This window comes from Salvia splendens, chromosome 10 (assembly GCF_004379255.2).
Source record: "Salvia splendens isolate huo1 chromosome 10, SspV2, whole genome shotgun sequence".
Classification (NCBI taxonomy): domain Eukaryota; kingdom Viridiplantae; phylum Streptophyta; class Magnoliopsida; order Lamiales; family Lamiaceae; genus Salvia; species Salvia splendens.
The window spans coordinates 10,816,241-10,833,272 of record NC_056041.1 but is presented as its reverse complement, the minus strand read 5'-3'; the positions used below and the strand labels follow the sequence as shown (position 1 = coordinate 10,833,272).

Sequence of the window (17,032 nt, the reverse complement as noted above, 5' to 3'; positions counted from 1 at the left end):
TGGTCTAGGAGGTTGAGGAGGTTGTCCACGTCCACGACCACGACCACGCCGACTCCTTGGTGGTGGTGGGGGTGGCATTTCTTGAACCTCTTCTACCTCCTCCCCCTCCTCCTCGTCGTCATCATCATCATCATCATCATCGTCTTCATCAACATTCACGGGGGTTGGACTTTGTTGGGAATAGGCACCGCGACCGGGAGCACCACTACCGGTACCAACATAAGCATCGCCTTGGTATTGAGAGCGAGAGAGAGCAATAGCATGTGCCACATCTTGCTCTTCTCGAGCCTACAAAATAATATTTGTATTGTAAATACAAAATAAAATTATGAACAATAATGAAATGTAATTCAAAATTAATGAAATTAGTAGATAATAAATATTAACCTGCCACTCATCCATGTTCATTTGAGAAATTTCATCAATAACGGATCTCCGAGATGGCCTCTTGGCCTTTCCCTTTCCCTTATCAACACGACCTTCTCGGGATGAAGACATATTGGAATGGTATGTAGAAATGTAGAAATATGGAATAATATATTTTTTTTTGTTTTAGTAATTGAGAAAGAAAGACAACTTATAGAACTACGGGAACAAGTATAACTGTATACGTGTATAACAATGCGTAATAAGAGTAGTAATTGCGTAATTAAATGGAAGCACAATAGCACAAATGAGAAATTGGAGACAAAGAGAGAGAATTGAGAGATTGAAGAGAGAAACTCTTATTAACACAAGAGTGGGGTGAATGTAAATGAGGATAGAGGGGGGTATTTATAGAAAAAAATGAGGGGGAAAATGGAAGAATTCGAATTTGAAATTTAAAAAAAAAAAAAAATTTTGAATTTTCACAAAACCGGCGGTTTTGGCGGAAAACCGCCGGAACCGGCGGAACCGCCGGTTTCCGGGCCAAAACCGCCGGTTTCCGAAATAAAACCGCCGGTTCGGTCAACGAACCGTCTGCAAAAGCTGCTCCATTGTCGCCTCGTGCTCCGCGCCGCCTCGAAAGCCACTAAACCGGCGGTTAACCGCCGGTTTTTCCGGTTAACCGCCGGTTAACCGCCGAAAAACCGGCGGTTTCGACCGTTTTTGAAGATCACCACCGGCCCCCATCCCCCTGCCTCGATTTAAGCGCCGGAACCGGCGGTTCCACGGTTAACCGCCGGTTCTGAACCGTCCCGAACCGCCGGTTCGGTGACGGTTCCGGTTCGAAATATCTTGAACCTGAACCGGACCGCGAACCGAATTGCGCCGGTTCCGGTTCGGGAATATTGCGCCGGTTCCGGTTCCGGTTCCGGAACCGCCGGTTCCGGTTCGGCGGTTAACCGCCGGAACCGGAACCGGTGGGCATGTCTTGATGCACTTTATAAATTTAAAGGTCGTATCGGGTCAAATCCGAATCCGGGCCGCATTGACGACATGCAAATTAATTTGAGCCAAAAACAAGATGAGTAAGAAATTAAATTGATCAACTTCGTCGCCACCGTTAAACCCTAGAGTCTCTCCGAATGCACAATCCTAACATGGCGAAGAAGCGGAAGCTCGAAGCGGAACCCTCAAAAAATAATGGGGATGTGAAGATCGTTGCTGGAGTCGTAGCACAAGAAATTAGGCACGACGAAGTTCAGTATGAAGAAGAAGAAGAAGAGGAATACGAGGAGGAATATGAAGAGGAATACGAAGAGGAAGAGGAAGAGGAAGAGGAAGTGGAAGTGGTAGAGGAAGATGAAGAAGACGAGGAAGAAGAGGCGGATGCTGAAGAAGACGATCCACACATCATCTGCGGCGTCGGAGAGGAGCCAATCCCGATCAACAATGTTGGTGGCAACGCGTTGACAATTCCAAGCAATCACGACGGAGGCGGCGAAGAGCCAATTGAGAGCAACAATAACGGCGACGAGGCGGAGGAGGAGCCGATTCAGAGCGTCCTAGCTGCATTTAGTAAAGAAACATTGGTCCAATTGCTCACGGAAGCCGCCGATTGCCACGCCGACGTGGCGGCTAGGGTTTGGGCCTCGGCGGATGTGGAACCCTCCAACCGGAAGATATTCGTGCACGGCCTCAAGTGGGACACCACCACGGAGACGCTGTTCCAGGAGTTCGCGAAATTCGGTGAAATTGAGGATTGCCGCGTCGTCTCCGACAAGGCCACTGGCCGATCCAAGGGCTATGGGTTCGTTCTCTTCAAGACCCGCCTCGAAGCTCGCCAGGCTCTGAAGGATCCTCAGAAGTTGATCGACGAACGAATGACGTCGTCCCAGCTGGCATCCGTGGGGTCTATTGCTACGGCATTTCCGCAGAAACCGGTGACAGAGTATACACAGAGGAAGATTTTTGTGAGTAATGTGGGGGAGGATCTGGATCCGGAGAAATTGAAGAGTTTCTTCTCCATGTATGGGGAGATCGAGGAAGGCCCTTTGGGGCTTGATAGAGAGACTGGCAAGCCGAAGGGCTTCTGCTTGTTTACATATAAGACCGTTGAGAGCGCGAAATTGGCGCTGAGCGAGCCTCATAAGCAATTTGAAGGGGTTACATTGCATTGCCAACAAGCAATTGATGGACCAAAGCCTCACAAGGGCGGGGCTAAGAATCTGCAATATGTCGACAATGTGTATCCTAGTATGGTTGGTTCAACTATGGTGCCGCCTCCCTATATGCAGATGGACCCTTCTGCTGCAGTAGGACAGGCATTGAGCCTTCTCGGGGCGTTTGGAGTAGCCACAGGGATGTATAACAACACTGTAGTGGTGCCGGGTGGATACGCAATGGGTGGTGTAGTAAACATGGGATCAGCTGGGTTGGAAGGGGGTTGGAATCAATGGGGATACCCGACCAACCAAATGAGGCAGCGAGGTCGTGGCAGAGGACGCCAGGGTCCTAGGCCGCGCAAAGGTCAGTAGATTTTGAACAGGTATACTTTAAACACACTTAAGCTTATTTGTATGTTCTGTTTCTCTATGCTGTCAATATGCCTTGTGATCTGAATTGGTAATGTAACTTATGTTGGATTTCCTAGAAAAGTCTTAAGAGAACTGTTAGTGATGTATCTCAGGTCAGTTTGAGAGCTTGATTTACAACTTATCATTCAGGGTTTCTAGTCTCATCATGAGAAGCCCTGAATATAGTTGATAAAATTTGGCAATTTTGTTTTGCCTATCAATAATTTAGATGTCGTTGTTAAGTCGTCAAACAGATATCAAGTTTAACATAGGTCTGGTATTTAAATACTAATTGATGCTAATTGTCTGATAATTGATTACGAATAACAAACCAAAGATGTGAGTGCTGTGGTTCATTTGTTGTCTGTAAGTGTATCACCTCATGTTCAAAAGACTGCATCTTTGTCAGAAAATTGTTTCTGCTGATCAATCTTACTTTTGTTATACTCTACTTGCTAGTAAAATATGTGTCTGTGAATGATACACCCAAATAATCTGGTGTGCATCATTAACAAAGCCATACAGATCCATCTCAGAATGTGTTTGTCACTATGTAGAGCAATCATAAACTAACACTGCATATTAGAAGTTTAGAACAACAAAATGGGTATGATATACTAAAAATCTGGTAACTACTATAATACTCCATTTAAACTGAAGAATGTTATATACTTCCAATTTCTTATACCTCTGCTTTTATTTCATTTTCTAAATATTAATTGGTGTGTTCCTAGCCTCTTCACCCAATTCTTGCTCCATTAACATTTTTCCTTGACAATTGTTTTTCTTCTTCTCACAGTGAAACTATGAATGGGATTTTGCTTCAATCGGTCTTCACAAACCAGGCATTTGCATATTCATATATATTTTGGCAGTGCCTACAATTTTCCAATCTATCCTCTATAAACTTATCTTCTCATAGACAGGAGAGCTTTATTGGAAAGTGGTTTGTAACAGATTTTGGCCATTGTTTTGGTTTATTTTGTGAAAATTTCTTCTCCTAATAGTGATTGTTAATATTTCCCTCACTTGTGTTTCATGAATAGCGACCTTTTGTATCATTTCATCCATTTCTGATCGTGTTCGAATTTGAAATATGGTCTGCTTCTCCTATGGATTTTGCATTTGTGCCCATACTTTTTCCTCCTATTTTGTTTTATGCTTTAAAATTTGGTTTTTGGAGATGCTCAACTATAATTTATAACTACACAGAAGCCTATTGATCAAGATAATCCTCTCAGTGAATCAATGGCAATTTATCTTGTGATGAGTTCATAAGATCCCCAAATTTTCATTTTCAAACTGGAGTGATATATGGATATTTGAATCCATAAGTTTTTATTCGCATATGGTGCCATTGTGCCTATTTTAGATTTGTGTCAAGGTCTTGCACCACATACATCCAATACGATCTCCAAGGTTCAGTTCATGGTCTTAAAACCTGCCTTGCCAGTTCGTCATGCACAAGCGTTGGTAGGGTAGACGACTGTGGAGCTTACATCTTAGCAGAGCTTACAAGATGAAGGTATGCATTGTTTCCTCTTAAAAACAGTATACTTCCCTACAGTTTTAGATTATTGAAGCTTGTATTTCTTGTATGCAGTTGTTAGATAGCCATTATCAAATCCCTCAGCTTGTAATTGCAGTCACTCTCATATCTGAACTCTGATCATATTTGTTAACTTCACATGAAAATACATCGTATCTTTTTTTATTTTTGGTAATCAGACAAAGTCTGTAACTGCAATTTCATCTCTAGGGCTGTTAAAATGGATTACTGATACACTCTCATAATTCATAACTCAGAAAAAACTTGAACTTTTGGCAGGAAATGATATTTATAGCCAATGAAGCCTTGGATGATGGCTTGGTTTCTTGACCTCACTCAAAGAGTCGTTCTGTTATTAACAGGTAGAGTTTGATTCAATTTCTAGTTGCATTTGAAATGAGATATTTTTTGTCCTAGACTACAGTCACATCACATGTGTGAGAATGACAATATACCTTATTCTTTACATAGGGACTAATATATTTCATAAAGTAGTAAAATGAAATAGGTGCTTCCATTAATATATTTAAAAAGAAAACAAAAAAAGAAAACAGATTTTAACACATTATCTCCAGCTTAAAAGGTTGGATTGAACATGCATTGGTGGTGGAAAACAGCATCTTCGGTAAGCATGCACAAACCGAATCGGCCCGGCAGTTAACCGGCGGTTCGGAAATGCCGGTTCATGAATCGGAACCGGCTGGCGGTTCAAGCAAGCCGGTTCAGGTTCGGAAAAATGATGAAGCTTGAACCGCCGGTTCGCCGGTTTGAACCGGCGGTTCAACCAAATTAAAAAAAATATTTATAAAAATTAAAAATTGATTTTTATATTTAAAAACAATTTTTACGAATAAATTAATACAAGAAATTCATAATAGCCCATATATATTTGATGGACTTGCGAATTTATTAAACCATTCTTGGTTGTTTCTCTTTTATGGAGACATCCTTGAATGTTTTATGTTTCACTTTCGATGTGAGACAAAATCATTTTTGGTTGTTTATCTTTTATAGAGACATCCATGAATGTTTTATGTTTCACTTTCGATGTGAGACAAAATATATTGAAGTATTTTCTTTTATAACTGCATGTTTCGAGCATTCATTCATCTTTTTCCAATGTGGGATACAAAACTTTATTTTATCTTCTACTTTTCTTCATGTTTTGTATAATATATATATAAACAAAATTATTATTCAAATATATTCTTGATTGATAAAAACAAAGAATTATTGAGAAATATAATTTGTATATAGAAAATATTTATTTGTATAGTAATTATTGTTAGATTTATACAATTTGTATAAGAATTATTCTTTTAATGTGTATAATATTATTTATTAGTTAACATATACTTAAATTTATAAACATAATCAAATCATTAATGATAAAAAACTAATGAATAATAGTTTATGTAATAATATTTGTTATTAATTTATAATAATAGAAGATAGAGTATTAATATAGAGGAAGAATGATGTACGATCTATCATATACTTATAAATAATGACTTTTATCCCACATTAAAAGAAAGAGTAACACATCCAAGAATGTGTAACTATAAAAAAGAATAATCCAATACACTCCCTTCCAATTTAAATGCTCAAGTCCAATATTAAGTATTGATATTTTAAAAATCAAAAGGTTTAACTTTAAGTAGTGTTTATTAATTTTTATAAATAAAATGTATTCATTATACGTTGTAATTTTTAGTCTTATTGAAATTTATTATCAATAAAATTGTAATTTTCACCTTATTGTTTGAAATTTGTTTAAGCACATTTTATACATAATACATAAAAGAGAACAACCAAGAATGATTTTGTCACACATTGAAAGTGAAACATAAAACATTCAAGGATGTCTCTATACAAAAAAAACAACCAAGAATGGTTTCATAAATTCGCAAGTCCATCAAATATATATGGGCTATTATGAATTTCTTGTATTCATTTATTTGTAAAAATTGTTTTTAAATATAAAAATTATTTTTTATAAATAATTTTTTTAAAATTTTTGGTTGAATCGCCGAACTGGCCCGGAACTGGCAGTTTAGGCAAAAAACCGGTGTTTTTGAACCGCCTCGTGAACCGGCGGTTTTTTGAACCGGAACCGGAACTGCCGGAACCCTTGGCGGTCCGGTTCCAGTTCATGCATATGATGAACTGTGAACTGCTGGTTCATGAACCGGAACCGGCGGTTCGGAACCATTGTGCAAGCCTAATCGTTGGCACATGAATTAGAGACAAAAACCTAAAGTACGGAATGATGAATTTTTTTTGCTTTTACGTATACTTTTCCAGAGAAAAGTGATAAAGATAAGAAATTGCAATCTGATAATCTTCAATAGCCTATATTGTCCCATAAACAGACGATAAACATTTCCAATTCACAAATCACATTCACACTTACTATTAAATGGGGCCTATCTTTGAAAATAAAATTAAAATAAGATTCTTGTTGTTCATAAAGATTAGTGTGTCTACTGCTACCTTTTCACTCTTCCCCACCTGATAATGGTATCAGACTGCTTAGCGAACTGTTGTCTGCTGTGAGATAGAGAGAGAATCGCACATGCTTGATCTGTATATGATGAAATGAAGTGCAAAGTTGAAGCAAGACCGAAAAGAGATGGTGAAAAAGTTGATGGAGAGAGATGCTAGATTAACATCAAATCAAACTTCTTATAACTTTAGTGGTAGTACATAATTGGCATTTTAATCATAAATTATATACTTACTCCCCCGTCCATGAAAAATAGTCTCATTTTGGGACTGATGTGAATCAAATTTACATTGTTATTCCCACAACTTTACATGATTTATATAGTTTGATGCTTGCAAAAGTGTGTTTTATGGTGTAGTAAGAGGAGTAAATGGTGAAACAAAGAAGGAAGCTCGGAGGGTGAAAAGCTGTGCAGAAAGCTCTCAAAAGTGGCCACCCGACCGGGTGAATTTCATGCCCAATAATGTACCCGGCCGGGTGATTTCTAGAAGGCAGCGAGAGGACAGAAAGCTCTCAAAATTGGCCACCCGGCCGGGTGAATTTTGTACCCAATAATACACCCGGCCGGGTGGATAAATTATAACTGTAATTTTGCAGTTAAAGGCGGCGGTTTTTCCCTTCCCAAGAGAAAAAGTGGCAGCTTAAAAGATGGAAAGAGAGGTGACGTGATGGGAGGACAAAGGGGGACAGAGGAATTAATTAAAAAAAAGGCAGGAGAGAGACGGCTGGGGACAGAGAGGAGGAAGAAGAGAAGGAATAAATTCCGACCAACATTCCGACGATCCATCTCCATATCTCCATTCTACTCAACAAGAGCAAGCTTCCTACGGTTTTAATTGTTATTATTACCATGTGCTTAGGCTAAACTCTTACGTTGCTCCTAATGTGTGAAAGATGTGAATGACTTTTGGATTCTATGGATTAGTATTTTTCTATGATCTTTTCTACAGTGCTTTTTACGTTGAATTATAATTCCAGCCTGATTTATGATTCAAACTTGTCTTTTAGCCAATGTCTCTTTAACTTGGTTAAAAGTTGGAAACGTAGATAAAGAGTTTGAGATTTGTATCGTGTTCAGCATATGAATCTTGGATAAGTTGATTTACATGTCGTTACAATAATTGTTGGACATTTACTATGCGTCTGTAGGAATGTTTAATTGATTTTGTAAATGAATCATGTACGTTTGAACGTAGAAGTTGGATTAGAGCTTACTATGCGTCTGTAGGAGTGATAATCCGACGAGTACGAATTTGATCTTAGTGTTCAGCAAGGTTAAATTCAAGCATCTACAAACATGTTCAGTGTGAGTAGAATGAACGAGTTTATTACAACTTTCATTAGATTAATCTTTAATCCATAGGTTAATTGGTCAATTAAGTTAATTCACATCTGGAGCATATTAGGAGCAATGTTCTCAATCTCTTGAGTTTCTCCATTTTCATATTTTAGTTTTTAAATTTAGTTTATTAATCTTGTCAATTCTTATTAAATAATCTACGCCTCCCTGTGGTTCGACACTCGAAGTACTACAGCTGACTCTGTACTCTTGCAGATAGGTTGTAATATTAGAGCTATTTAATTAAACTTGTGTGTTTTTAATCCATTAATATAAAAGCTCGAAAATTACACATCAGGAACGTCCACGAAAGATAATCTTATTTCAAAAATAGAAATTCTCGTATATTTTACTCGCCTTTTCTCATACTTTACCCATTTTTTCTTCCTTTTCCTCCTACGTTACCAATTTATTATTAAAACACGTGTCATCCACAAATGAGATTAATTTTTATAGATGGAAGGAGTAGTACAAATATAGTTTGGTTTTGCAACATGAGTATTTTATTTTAATTATAACTTTTCCAAATTCTCCAACGGCCGAAATTTGAAAATTTCCATGGATTTTTTTATGTGAGAAATTAAAGCACTGCCATTATGAGGAAATGAACATTTAGGCATGTGAGTGGTTCCAACAACACTTGTTGAGAATTGGTCCAGCAAGATTTTGATCAAATTTCAATTGCAAATAAAATCTAAATTGTAAATTAGGTCAAGATTTGTGATTTTAATAGAGTATTAATTTATCCCTCAATGCTAACTCGTTAACCAGACAACTACTTTCGCACATGTTGCAGCTTTTCAATTCAACAAAACAATATGGTGCCTTTTGCCTAAATTTATTTTGGTACTGAGAAATAATTAATCGCTAGTTTATACACGTGCACACATGCATAGTTTTCATTTTAAAACATTAAAATATAGTAAAATTCATAATTTTGAAATTGTAAAACATAGTTGGTGGAAGAAATCTAAAATGAGACCACGAAATATAAGAAGCGTTTACATTTGAGGAATAGCTTAGATAAGAATTTTTGTTCACTTTGTAGGATTAAAGTTGAGATATATCAATGCCTTCAATTATCATTTAAACCAGCTCACTTTATTTGATTTAGTATCTCATTAAAAAAGTGGGATGGGAGAAATCCTTAATAGTATAACAACAACAAAGCTTTCAATCATCTATTGAAAAGTAGACACATATTCTGTAGTTTGTATAAAACAAAGATTCATGCACCAAACTTGGACATGTTGTTAGATAGAGATGCCCATGGTTCCGGAACCGGCGGTTACGGTTCGGAATCGCCGGTTCCGGTTTGGAAATTGTTGAACAAGAACCGAACCGCGAGGGTGTTTCACGGTTACGGTTCCGGTTTCAAAACCGGCGGTTACGGTGGCGGTTTTTTTACGGTTTTTCACGATTCCGAACAACCATTTTCGGTGGTTTTTGACGGTTTCGGCACGGTTTCATGATTTTTCGGCGGTTTTTCGCGGTTCCGGCACGGTTTTGGTTCCGAAATTTTGGAACCTGAACCGAACCACGGTTCAAAAAGTGACAGTTTCGGTTCGATTTAAATCTCACGGTTCCGGTTCGGAACAGGAACCGCCGATTACGGTTCCACGGTTAACCGCCCGAACCGAAAACCTTGGGCATCGCCCCCCATTCACAGTTCAACATGACTTTCGAAATAGGTCATACCACATTATTGATGTTTCGAAATGTTCTTTTTTAGTCCATGGTAACTTTTTTATGCACATAAATATATTTCTCTTTTCAGCTTAATTAAACATCTCCCTCTTCATCACATCACACATTGAGAAAGAGTGAGATATTTATACATGGATTCACTATCTACAATCAAAATAAATGACAAATCATCATTTGAATCCACGCCCAATGCTACAGAAACCGCCATTGAAGATGTTGAAATCAGCATTTTTGATGCTGAGAAGTATTTCAACGAAGAATTGAACGACCTCAAAATATCAGTAGAGAAGAAGAAGCCTGAATCTCGTGATCCACTTTCTTCTCCGGCGGAAGCCAGCTGGAACAGCCAAACCGCGCTCCTCACCACGACCGCCGCGGCGCGCCGCCGCGCGAGCAAAGCGTGGTTCGCCGCTAAGAAGTGGATTCTGAGAAGAAGAAGATGCTGCTGCGACGGCGAATCGATTCGAATGAAGGAGGTGATCGCCTCCGATTCGGATCAAATTAGGCCGATTGTGGTGATGGATTCAGTCAAATCCAGCTGCAACAGAAACTCTAAAACCGTGCATGCAGATCACAGCTACGAGCAAGACGACGTCGTTGAGATACATCGAATTATGGCATCGGAGGCGGCGCCAGGTCAGCAGCGGATACTGGCGACGGGGAGGCCATTCATCAACGCCACCGTCAGTTTCACTTTCCCCATCCTCAGCTCCGTCGCCGCCGCTAAAGAGGACGACGTCGGAAGCGATGCCAGCTCGGATTTATTCGAGATTGAAGCGTTTTCTACTCAAATGGCGTCGTCTTGTCCGATCCAATTGTTGACTGATTCGGTTGATGGAAATTCAAGCCGCGATAGAAAATCAGCGCCGGTGAACGGACTCCTCCGTAGCCGGCTAAGCGTTTCGGCTAGCGAGTGTCGTCCCTCCGGTGGGGAATCGGAGGAGAGTGTGGAGGCGTTAAGGCCGTCGCCGGAGGAGGCGGGTGGCGGCGAGGGAAGGAGGAAGAGTGACGGTGGGGCGACGTCGATGAGCTGCCGGGAGGGACCGGGGCCGGGGAGCTCTCGATCGCCGCCGTTGGTGACGGCGGGTGGATGATGATGCGGCGGCGTGAGTGGAAGATATTTGAAATGATTTGTAACCTAAGGTTAATTGGGAATTTAATTTGTAGTGTGGTTAAATATAATTAATGAAATTACAATAATTTAAAGGTGTTTATGCAAAATGTATCTCTTGCTGAAAAGTAAAGATCAAAATTTTGTTTTGGTTTGATTGTTTATTAGTTTGGTCAATACGATGCTTTTGGTTTTTTATTTACACTTGTATGATTATTCAAATGTTCCAAATACTAAATTTCTAAATCAGGTTTATACAATTTAATTTGATGGTTTAAGATAAACGTTGTTTTTAAGTGATGCTAGAATTAATCGAATAATTGAATTCTCACCCCTATTATAGATCAACATTTACTTTGGACAAAGATGTAAGAATGTCGAGGAATCACTAAAAAAAAACTTATGTTATAGGGATAAAAAAATTTAAACGCAATTACTTGTGTTGATTTTTTTTAAAAAAGAATAATAATTTAGGATGCAAAAAAAATATTCTTAAATTAAAGATAAATTAATTAATATTTTGCTTATTTTTAGAACGTTTCCTCTAATATTAATTGAAGCACTAACAATAAGGACGCTTTTTAAAGAGTGGTGGTATATTTAGAAACACAAATTATTATTCTTAATTGCATTAGAAAATATTCTTAATAGTTTTTTTTTATTGTAGTAAATTGTGCGTCACCCAAAATATAAAGATATAATAGGTTTTCCTTTTGGGTATCTGCTCAACTTTATTTGGATTGGAAGTTTAAAATTTTCTGACGCTAACCCTAAAAAGAATAAATCGAGCCTTGATTAAAATATATATATATATATATATATATATATATTAAAATAAACTAAAAGTAAATTATATATTATATATTATTTTATGAAATAAATTTTCTTAAATTAATATAAACATTATCTATTTTAATACATGAAATATTAAATTTTTTTATCTAGACTAACTAATATTAAATATATATATCTGATTATATTTACTAAATTTTAATATTATTTATATTTATAAATCACTAGTTATCTATAAGGTTTAATGTTTTGTGATATATTATTAATTGTAAATCATTTACTAAATTTAATATATTTTTATATATTTTTGCAACAATAAAACGGTTAGACCGGTGGTTCGACCGGTTGGACCGGTTGAACCGTGAACCAGTAACGTCGCCGGTTCGCTTGCCGGTCCGATTTTTAAAACATTGCAAAAAACAATACTCATTCGGTCTTCATTAATTGTCTCATTTCACTTTTATTATATTTAGTAAGTGGACTTCTCATTATATTAACGTATTATGCTCACAATTATTATAAAACTAATTATGAAAGTAAGACTCGCAAATTTCACTTATTTTTCTATCCACTTTTTTATCCACATTCTTTCACAAAGTCAAACAATTAGTTAAAATCCGCAAGGGCTAAATATGAGACATCTATTGGGTTGGAGAGTGAGTATATATTTGTGCCCTGAATTACTTTAATTATAGTGATTAGGAGATTCTAATATGGAAATAGTTCAAATACAAACATTTTTAATCTCAGAGTTAGGGAAGTATTTTTAGTCATTTGATCTTAAAGATGTACGCTTCATGAATATCCTTCACTATATATGCAATTACATTATACATTCGTTGTAACTTGTAAGTACACGTTTTGGTAACAACAAGATTTTTTAAACAATCCCAATGAAATGTAATCTTTAAACTTTATAATTATTTAGTTAAATGTGCTTTGCCCCGATAACTCACTAGTTTAGACTATTTAATTAGGCAAATGCAAATTTGGAATTTCCTGCAATACGTGGCCATGTTAGAAATTTGAAATCATAGTTTCGTGTGATTTTCACCTGAAAAGGTTGAGATTGGTACATATAAATTGTTTTGTGATTCCCTATTTTCCCCATGAAATTAATGTGGCCGAAAATTGCTAGTTCGCCCGCACAAATAAAATTCGAAATTTAAAAAATAAATTAAAATAAAAAAAATTCGACATTTCATGTAAACGTAAAATTAAAAAAGGTTCAAACAATAACTTTAAAAACTAAAATCGTCAGCCCGATTAAAAAAATAATAATAAATTCCTCTACTTCCCAATTCTAATCTCAAGAACTCAAACAGAGTATATATTAATGTCCACACAAATCAATTGAGTGAACTATTATAACTAGATGTCTTAATTGAGTTGAATGTATATAAATTGATAACAAATTTTAATGATTAACCTAATGTGTATCAGGCTATCAGCTTGTGAGCGATTTGTGTGAACGGGTCGGATTTCAATAGTTATCTTATATTCATAATATTGTCGGAAAAACACACCTCAAATTTGAAGCCGTCTTTTGAAACATTTGCAGGTTCATAATAGCCGCAAACTTTGAAGTTTCATCAATCTAGTAAAACGATGCATTTTTTTAAAATAGGCATCGTAACATTCATGAGATTCTATGGACTTTATTTTAATTATTAGACATTAATTCCTTTCCTCCCAATGTCTAGGGAGATAAATTCCTTAAATAACGAAACAATGTTAGGAATCGTGCTTATAGTAGCAGGAGTAACACATATACATGTGAAATTGATCGAATAAAACTGAATTTTAGTGTGTTAACAAGAAACTGATCCCATAATTAATAGTTATAAATAGTCGATGGATGCCAATGGACGTTAGACTATGTATTGTAGTACTATTAATTTAACATTAGCTAGGGAAACTGTTCACTTTTTTTTTTAATTTTTTTTTTATCACCTTATACTTTCGTCGGAAATTTAAAACTACTTAAGTACTGTCCTCTAAATTATTTATACCTGTATAGTAATATTTTGTTAATAAATATGTATTTTATTCTCTACTAATATATAAATTGCTAGTACTATTAATTTTCTACGTACCCAACCGTGTACTGAATATGTTAATTAAAGCGATATCCAATCTAATGCAAGACAAACTCGCACATACAAAATAATTTAATAAGGCAAGCCTATACGAGATCTATGTTAAGTTGTCACATATATTTCTGCATGACAATAAAAATGCAATACCATTAATAATTTACATACTACCTAATTTAAGATTAAAGCCAAACATAAAGTAGTTTTTTTTCCTTTTTGAGGTGCATGCACGTTGATATTCTCCATTAATCATTAAAGAATCCCTCCACTTCTTCATAGGTTTTTCTTTGTCTCCTTAATGCGTTGATTGAAAGTGCTACAAATTCAAAAAAAGAGTAAAACACACACACACACACACACATCTAATTTAAACTTCCTATATTATCCTATTATTTAGGTGCATATAATGCATTATATTTTCAACAATATTAGAATACACAATAATTTGATTTCTACTAAATAAAAGTATGATGATGGCTGCCGGTGCTTTTTAGTACATACTAATGGATAGTTGCATACTTAGAGCATCCACAACCGTGCTCTTGCCAGCGAGTAAGGTTGTGGGCTCGGCCCCACTTTTTCTGCATGCTCTCTGGCAAGAGCACAACACCCACAGCTGTGCTCTTCCGCAAGGACGGACACAATTCAATTTAAAATTCAATTAAACAAAAACATTTCCATAATATGAAAATTCATTAAAAAAACCGAAATAACATTACAAATTACAAATAAATTTAAAAAGACATAATTAAAATCTTAAAAATTAAAAATTACATAATTAAAATCCTAAAATTAAAAAAACCACTACTCGTTGCCGAATTTCGCCCACATGTGTTTGATTAGGTCTTCTTGTAGCTCAATGTGGGTTCGGGTATCGCGCATTGTGTGCCTTGTCTCGATCCTCTGGCCCACCGTCGTATGCACACATCGGCGTGGGGGAGACCTCGCAGTTGAGCTTCCGGCTTCATCCTCGTCGTAGAAGCTAGCCGCCCTCGGTCCTTCGTCGGCTATAATCATGTTGTGTAAGATAATACACGTGAACATAATGTCAGCGAAATTATTCACGTACCACAGCCGAGCCGGGGCCTTCACAATGTTGAATCAGGCTTGAAGGACCCCGAAGGCTCTTTCGACTTATTTCCACGCAGACTCTTGACGCTGCGCAAAAAGAACCCGTCTCGGGTCGTGTGGGTTGCTGAGCATCTTCATGAAAGTCGACCACCTTGGGTAGATACCATCGGCGAGATAGTAACCCATGTGGTATGTATTTCCGTTGATGGTGAAGTCGATCGCCGGTGCTACACCATTCATCACATCATTAAAGAGTGGTGAAGAATAGAGCACGTTCAAGTCGTTGTTGGATCCGGCAACGCCGAAATATGCATGCCAAATCCATAGGTGGTAGTCGGCGACCGCCTCAAGGATAAGTGTTGGGCCGCCGCTTTTGTGACCACTTAAGTGTTGCCCCCTCCAAGCAGTCGGGCAATTCTTCCACCTCCAATGCATGCAGTCAATGCTGCCAAGCATTCCGGGAAAGCCATGGACTGATTCGTGAAGACGAAGCAACCTTTGGCAATCATCTGTGGTGGATAACCGAAGGAATTCATCACCGAAGGCTGAACGAACGCCATCGCAAAAATTTTTTAAACAAAGGATTCCAGTGGACTCACCGATATTCAAATACTCGTCGAAGAGGTCGGCCGTTTGCCCAGTAGCGAGTTGTCGAATGGCACACGTACACTTCTGTAACGGCGTGATACTTTGCCGGCCGGTTGCATCTGGACCTGTTTGGAAGAATTCAACACGTGCGGACAATGTGTTGACAATTCGCATAAACAAGCGCTTTGACATGCGAAAACGGCGTCTGAAGTAATCTGCCGGAAACCGCGGCTGGTCGGCAAAATAGTCTGCAACGAGCCTTTCGTTGGCTCTCTCCCGGTCACGATGGATGTAGCGGCGAGTTGATCTAGTTCGTTGAGGAGGAGGAGCGGGGGTATTCGCCGCGACATATGCTTCGTAAGCGGCACGATGTTGTTCGTAGTATTCTTGTTCTTCGCGCTCTGCTTCCGCCATAAGAAGGGTGAAATCCATTTGAGGTTTGAGTGAGAGATGAAGGTGTAGATAGTTTGTATGAGAATTATGAATGAGAAATGAATGAGAGATGATTTGAAGTGATAAATGGATGATGAATGTGTGTATTTATAGATGATTTTGGGGAAAAATAAAATAAAATAAATTCAAAAAAATTCAGAAAAACGAGCAAAAAATGGGCCATATTTTTGGGATTTGAAAAATATTTTTTTTTATCGATTTTTAAAATTAAATACCGAATTTTTAATAAAAAAAATTCAAAGGCAACGGCTATGCCGTTGCCCAATCGCTGCTCGCCACGTCGCCTGCTCGTTGGCACGGACGTGCTCGATGCAGCGAGCAGCGCCGTGCCAGCGGCGCGAGCGCAGCGGCGACGGGTCTCGTTCTTGCCAGCGGCACGGACGGACGGACGCCGTCCGTCCACCGTTGTGCATGCTCTTATATTTTCCGACAATACTTTTTATCATTCTTTGACTTGTATTTGCTATCCATTATATTTAAATAATAGTAGTACTATAAATTTACGCACGAAAGTTTGATTGATTTATATCTCGATCGGCTTTGATTTGTATAAAATTGTAAATTCGGTGATCTCAATAACAACTTAGGAAGTGTTGATTTCAGCTAAGTATCAAAAAGATGCTCACAAAAGGATATAAGCGATATAGTAGTACTTTACATAAATTTTTTACTCCAAGTTACAACTCACACACATTATCCAAACATATGGAAGTTGCGTTTTGAGCCATCTCATGTTTGCGTATATGGAAGGGTGTGAGTTGTAACTATAACTCTAACTCTAACTCGCGAGATGGTTGAAAATTGAAATTCAAAGAACGGAGGTTATGTACATATGTGAAAGAATTGAGGTGATGTCAAACCAAAAAGGACATAAGACCACC

General features: G+C 37.6%; 2 protein-coding genes across 4 annotated transcripts; both read left to right on the top strand.

The window, feature by feature from the left end:
- The first annotated feature begins 1,416 nt into the window (after positions 1 to 1,416).
- Positions 1,417 to 7,935, top strand: LOC121752948 (UBP1-associated protein 2A-like). 3 transcript variants are annotated; one of them, XM_042148052.1, is made up of 4 exons: positions 1,417 to 2,892; positions 3,739 to 4,464; positions 4,768 to 4,850; positions 7,353 to 7,935. In XM_042148052.1, exons 1-2 carry the CDS (start codon positions 1,509 to 1,511, stop codon positions 3,747 to 3,749), a joined length of 1,395 nt encoding a protein of 464 aa, XP_042003986.1. In that variant the 5' UTR covers positions 1,417 to 1,508; the 3' UTR covers positions 3,750 to 4,464; positions 4,768 to 4,850; positions 7,353 to 7,935. The 3 variants fall into 3 exon arrangements, with proteins under 3 accessions (XP_042003986.1, XP_042003987.1, XP_042003988.1); XM_042148053.1 differs by having other exon boundaries at positions 7,336 to 7,935; XM_042148054.1 differs by lacking the exons at positions 4,768 to 4,850; positions 7,353 to 7,935 and having other exon boundaries at positions 1,417 to 2,911; positions 3,739 to 4,052.
- A 2,236-nt stretch (positions 7,936 to 10,171) lies between these two features.
- LOC121752605 (protein PHYTOCHROME KINASE SUBSTRATE 4-like) lies at positions 10,172 to 11,134 on the top strand. Its single transcript, XM_042147726.1, has one exon. The coding sequence runs from the start codon at positions 10,172 to 10,174 to the stop codon at positions 11,132 to 11,134; it is 963 nt and encodes a 320-aa protein (XP_042003660.1).
- The last annotated feature ends 5,898 nt before the right edge of the window (positions 11,135 to 17,032 follow it).

Excerpts from the sequence above, each read along its gene's own strand:
- LOC121752948 (XM_042148052.1), top strand. The coding sequence starts at position 1,509 with ATGCACAATCCTAACATGGCGAAGAAGCGGAAGCTCGAAGCGGAACCC.
- LOC121752605 (XM_042147726.1), top strand. The coding sequence starts at position 10,172 with ATGGATTCACTATCTACAATCAAAATAAATGACAAATCATCATTTGAA.